The sequence below is a fragment of the Acomys minous genome (assembly GCF_964271855.1).
Source record: "Acomys minous genome assembly, chromosome: 3".
Classification (NCBI taxonomy): domain Eukaryota; kingdom Metazoa; phylum Chordata; class Mammalia; order Rodentia; family Muridae; genus Acomys; species Acomys minous.
This window is the reverse complement of record NC_140485.1, coordinates 70,327,148-70,333,406: the sequence shown is the minus strand read 5'-3', so window position 1 is coordinate 70,333,406 and position 6,259 is coordinate 70,327,148. Positions and strand designations below refer to the sequence as shown.

The 6,259-nt window shown below is 45.3% G+C and overlaps 1 protein-coding gene across 1 annotated transcript; it reads left to right on the top strand.

The window, feature by feature from the left end:
- The first annotated feature begins 1,105 nt into the window (after positions 1-1,105).
- On the top strand, positions 1,106-5,065 carry LOC311594240 (kunitz-type protease inhibitor 4-like). The gene is made up of 4 exons (XM_084775825.1): positions 1,106-1,221; positions 2,619-2,799; positions 3,299-3,452; positions 4,927-5,065. The coding sequence occupies exons 1-3, from the start codon at positions 1,107-1,109 to the stop codon at positions 3,438-3,440; spliced, it is 438 nt and encodes a 145-aa protein (XP_084631951.1). The 5' UTR covers position 1,106; the 3' UTR covers positions 3,441-3,452; positions 4,927-5,065.
- The last annotated feature ends 1,194 nt before the right edge of the window (positions 5,066-6,259 follow it).

The window sequence follows — 6,259 nt, the reverse complement described above, 5'->3', positions numbered from 1 at the left end:
GATTGAAAAAAGAGAGAGAGAGAGAAAAGTCTGAGACCTGTAAACCATTTCACAGTTCACTAAAAGAAACCAGTGTCAAGTGATCCCAGGCTGTAAATAGAAGTCGCTTTTTTCCAAACTTATAAAACAAGTCAGACTCAAGGTGGCCTCATATTCCTGAGTAGTGTGGTACCGTATTAAAACAACAACAACAACAACAACAAAAACCTCTTAACTGAGTGTGGAAGCACCAGCCTGTAATCTCCATACTTGAGAGGCTGGGGCGGGAAGATCAGAAGTTCAAGGCCAGCATGGAGTACACAAGTTCCTGAACAAATCAGGGTAAGCACCCAGATTTTATTTCTGTTTTGTTTGTTTTGGAGACAGGGGCTCTCTGTGTAGCCTTAACTGTCCTGAACTCACTTTGTAGACAAGGCTGGCCTCGAACTCACAGCGATCCACCTGCCTCTGCCTCCCAAGTGCTGGGACTAAAGGCGTGCGCCACCACCGCCTGGCTAAGCAGCCAGATCTTGTTTCCAAAACTCAAACAATAATAATAACGACAAAACACCCCTAACACTGAGGCCACCTGCTAATCAAGCATCCTCTACGAGACAGAGAAGGGGTCCTGTACTTGTAATTTAACCTCTGCCTGTTCAGCATCTATCAGTACAGCTACCTCAGGACTCAGTGTAATTATTTAATGGCTTAGGCCATATGTATCAGTTATTGTAAACTGCCATGAAGGAAACACTTCAGCTGTCATTTCTATTACTGTTAGGGTTTTTTTTTCCTGCTTTAGAAAATCAGAATGTGGGAAGGAAGTCATTCTTTTAAAATTCCTTGCTCTGATGGTCCAACCACCCTCCATAGTTAAACATATGCAGCCGCTCTGGTCCCTAAGCTCGTATTGTTTCAACATGAATATGGAGCTCACTATCAGGGGTCTAATCAGATTGGGACCTTTAGCTTCATGGGTGGGCACTCAAGCACTCAGAGTTCAACTCAACACATAGCAAGGCACAATCCTGGCCCTTGGGGTAGGTGGGCTCAGCCCTCCCGCCAAGCCAAGGCCAGAGTATAAGAGCAGCTGGCGACAGTCTCTCCTCTCTGCCGCTGGCTCCACCATGAAGCCTGCTAAGCTGGGGTTCCTCTTTGGACTCTTCTGCTACTGCTTATTCACTGACCCGGGACTGAGTGGCGTTGCCAGGATTTCTAGAAGAATCTGCGACAAATATAAAGGTATGAATAAAGTTAAAAGCGAAGGGAAATCCCAAGGCCAGCTATGATTTAGGGAGAGAGAACTGTTACCAGTTCCACTGCGGGAGTCAGAAGGAACTCCTGTGGTGGCAGAGCCCACCCGCCTTCAGGCCCTAACTTTGGGGGACTTGTGGGTGTTCAATGAGAATAAAACAATATATGGCACAATAAAATTCTTTGTAGACAGGGAACTCTTTTGTAAGAGGTCAAAGACTGGAAACATTTTGAGATAGGGTCTTTGTGACACAGGTCAAAGAGATCAGACCTTCCAACAGCATGCACTGGGATGAGACACGGGCAGAGTGCACACTGGGATAACTGCAGTATATCTAGGCTCTAGGCTCTAGGCTCAGATAAGGCCTGAGCACACAGCACCTATACAGAAGAGTTTACAGTGTGCCTATGACCCATAATGAGACTTTTTTCCCCAGAGCCTAAGTGGTGCAGTCTACACTTGGAGTCAAGATTGCCAACTCTGGCCCTGTCACTCAGCCCTCAGACAAGACTCTGAAACAGCTATCAGCGCCTTCCCGCAACCCCACTTTGCCCATGTGTAAAACAAAAACTAGAAAATCAGAGTGTATCGTAACTATAAAATAAGCGTCCGTGTGTAACTAGGCCTATACAAGTCATCTTCATCCGAGGATAAGTTACAGGCAGGATGCTTGAGGAAGGTGGGCAGTGAGAACTGGCCTATCAGTATGATCAGCCGTGTGGCTGCTTTGACCGTTCATACTCACCACTTAGCCCATAGAAAATGATTGCTGGCCATCGTAATGCACACCTTCAATCCCAGCACTTAGGGAGGCAGAAGCAGGCCAGATGGCTGTGAGTTTGAGGCCAGCTTGGTCTACAAAACAACTCCAGGATGACAACCTGGAGGCGTAAGCTGTGTTGGGCAAAGATGGCATCACCATGAGACTCTGCTTATCATGGAAAAAAAATGGAAACCTTTCACAGGGTCCCTAAATAAAAAATGTTTCCAAGCTAAAGAAAGGAAATTTTTTTAGGCTTTAGTTTTTAACCTCTCTCTCTCTCTCTCTCTCTCTCTCTCTCTCTCTCTCTCTCTCTCTCTCTCTCTCTCTCTCTCTCTGTGTGTGTGTGTGTGTGTGTGTGTGTGTGTGTGTCCACACACGTGTGTCCACTTGTTCATGCACACATACTTGTGAACCATAGTATTCATGTGGAGGTCAGAGAACAGCTAGAGTTCTCTCTTCCCACCACAGGTCTCCAGAGACAAAGCTCTAATGTCGGTGCCTTAAGCCCCTGAGCCATTTTACCATCCCAAGCAGAAAATTTTTAAAGGCCTCTGATTAGTAACAAACTTCTTGTTGAGTCTTAATCATTTCCCTCTCTTCCTGCGGAAACTTCTCACACAGATCCTTGCATCTTGGAGCCAGACGCCGGCAGCTGCTATGAAGTACATTTTAGATTTTTCTACAACCAAACAGCCAAAGAATGTCAAAGTTTTGTCTTCACTGGCTGCAACGGCAACCTTAATAACTTCAGGCTTAAAATAGAATGTGACATAGAGTGCAATGAGGAGTATCGAACAGTGCGGTAAGGAATCCAACTCCATCTTTGTTTTTTTTTTTTCAGGAGAATGGCAAGGAAAGGCAATGGGATTCAAGGTCAGAGACAATTAGCCACTGGCTTAAGCCTGTCTTAAGACGCAAAGAGGGAGCATTGTTCTAATGAAAGGTTCTAACAGTAGGCTGGATCTCAGATTAAATTGTTGGCTTTTGCCAAGGGGTGGTGGCCGCACATCTTTTATCCCAGCGCCTTGGGAGGCAGACACAGCCACATCCTTCTGAGTTGGAAACCAGCCTGGTCTAAAGAAGGAGTTCCAGGGCAGCCAGGGAGGACTACACAGGAAACCCTGTCCTGAAAAACAAACAAAACAACAACAGCAAAGTGTTGACTTTGTAATTAGGAAAAAAAAAAATCAAAGGTGTGTGTGTGGGGGGGGAGTAGTAGTCCATGTCTGCTGAGGACTGCCACCTACCAGAGCTTCTGCTGAGCAATTGCCGTATAATGATACAATTTTACATTAAAATAGCTACACTAAGCCTCCACCCACAGCAAGCCCCACAACTGTGTCGCCTACTGCGCGGAATCCTGAACTTTTGAAGGAGACAACACCACCAGCCTCTGCAGTGAGACCCAGAAAGGGCTACGCCAGACCCAGAAAGCATGCCTAGGCAGCCTCAAAGGTCAGTGCAGCAACTTCCAGGCTCCTGAGAGACTGGGCTTTGCCTCCCGCAGTCCAAAAGAGAATGTTAATCCCAGCGCTCAGGAGACAGAGGCAGGCAGATCTCTGTGAGCTCAAGGCCAGCCTGGTCTACAAAGCGAGTCCAGGACAGTCAGAACTATTGCACAGAGAAACCTTGTCTCAAAAAAGAAAAAGAAAAAAGGGAAAAGAAAAGACTATTCTCAACCTTGATCAGAAAAATTACTTTTTTGCAGTGTGTGAGGAGACTCATGGCTGCCCAAGGTGCTAAGCAATTGAGACATCCATATGGTCTCTCTCTAACAGGTGCAAGAGCCTGGATGAGGCGGGGCAGAGTTGCAAAACACTATCTTCTGGGCATGGCATAGACACTACATTTATGAACTCTTAGCAGCTGCAGCTACATGCACTGTGTCTTCCTACACCTAAGCTTAAGTACAGTCACTAATAAATGGGAGAGAGGGGTTCAGGATTCCTGGCTGGGAATCCTGGCCTGGGAAACAACCGGCTATTGATGGAAACAGGTGAAGGGCAGTTGCTGTGCTCCACACCCATCCTCACGTGCATGGCTCTAAAATCAATGCATCACAAAACAAAATGGCATGAATCCTCTTTTAAAAGTGGCTTTTAGGGGTGTGGGAAAGAGAACAGTTAATTGGGGTGAAAATAATCAAGATGCATTATATACTTGTATATATGAAATTGTCTAAGTTTAAATTACTAGAAGATCTGAAAAATAAGATAAAACTAAAATAGCTGTACTGTAGATTTATATTAGATGGGGAAAAAAAAAACCAAGTCTATTAGAAGTAACCAACTGAAGCCTGGCCGTGGTTGCCCATGCCTTTAATCTCAGCACTCAGGGAGGCAAAGGCAGGCAAATCTCTGTAAGTTCAAAGCCAGCCTGGTCTACAGAGTGAGTCTGGGACAGCCAGGACTACACAGAGAAAAATGTGGGTCTGGAGGGCAGAAGGGGGGAACGGATGACCCTTGCATAGCAAGTTGCTTTTGCTTTTTTAACATATTTTCTTTAATCAGATCTGACCATCACAAGACTCTTCCCCCAAACCAAATCCTCGCATTTTCAGGCCTTCTAAATCTCCACCATAGAGACAGGCTATTTTGTACAGCTGAGGTTCGTGCCTGTAATTGAGGATTTCCAAGTTGTTAGAACTAGAGGGTCAATGGATCCTACCCAGGCAGTGCAGGGACTGATTTCCATAAAAGTGTTAGCTTAGGGAGTAACTCAAAAAGCACCAATTCTGCTTTTGATCGTTCCTAATGAATCTTTTCAGTAACTAAAACATGGGTGGTGGCCCTCTTTTGAGTGAATGAAACAGAATAACAGAACAGAGAGGTCAGTCTGCTAGGACTGTCCCAAGAGGGAAATGGGTTATACTAATCCAGGGTAATGTTTTCTAACTTGCAACACGAACTTGATTTTTCTACTTAAACAGAAAACCCAAGTCTGAGCCCGAGCCTGAGTCTGAGCCCGAGCCTGAGCCTGAGCCCGAGCCCGAGCCCGAGCCTGAGCCCAAGCCAGAGATGAGTATGTGCATTCGTGGATGCTCTTGGATGAGCCACCTGAAATAAAGATGGAAGAAGATTCAGGCTGATGCTTAGAGCTTTGAAAAATGCCCATAATCTTTGATGTTTCAATTTATTATTATTTTTTGTTCTAAATTTTGTCTTCCCCCAACCCCCCCCGAAAAAATTACTACAATCATTAAAAATGAAAGAATCTTCCTGCAAGTCCTTCTTCTCCATACCTTCATCCCTTATTGCAGAGAACGCCAACCGGCTCCATCCTTTAGGCCTCACTTCGAGCAACTCCTACATCCAGCCAGACAACGCTGAGGCTGCTCAGGTGCAGCTGACCAGATTGTCCGGGTTGGTGTTGCCTCCTCAATGAAGCCCAGCTGAGCGGTGACTCCAAGGCACTGAACCTATGTCTGCTTTCAGTCTTGAAATCGAATGCAGCACCGAACCTCACACTTTCCTGAAATGTTTCCTCACTCAAACACATTTTTGTCCGACTTCCTTATTGATCTCCACCAATCTCCCTAAGCCCAGTCAGCTTAACTGATCTCTTAAGTTATTGTTTATTAGTGGTCATTGAGGTAACCTTAAGAGCTTGGTGATTGAAAGTTGGCTTGTTCATTGTCAGCCTTCCCAGAAAAGAAAACCTTAACTTCAATCTCATACCTTTGTTTCACCTACCAAAAGAATGATAAAAAAAAATTTTTTTAAGAAAAAGAAAAAGAAAAAAAAAAAGAAAAGAAAAGAATGACCATCTGTGTGTAGACTCTTATATCTAAGTATACTGATATGCCCAGCTCCAGCATCTTCAGGTTGACCAACTCAACTCTGAAATGTCTTGGGTATCCCAGATAAGTCTTCAATGAAGGAGAACTGTCCTCTGTATACCTACCCTGTCTCTCTTAAAGACAAGCTCTAACTCCTCACGGGGAGAGCACCTGTGAATCACCAGCATCAGAGACTCTACAAGTCCTGAAAACCTGAGGGAAAGGGGGTGGTGTGCCTGTGCAGGTGCCCATGGAGGCCAGGAGATCTAATCCCCTGGATTAAGAGTTGGAGGCAGCTAGAAGATGCCTGACTTGGGTGTGGGAACAAAACTCAGGTTGTCTCCAAAAGCAACAGGAGCTCTCATCCACTGAGCTGTCTCTCCACCAGCACCATCCCTATTTTGTTTTTAAGATTTATTTTGGTTTTACCTGCCTTGCCAACCCCCAACTCCCATGACAGGGTTTCTCTGTGTAAAGCTCTGGC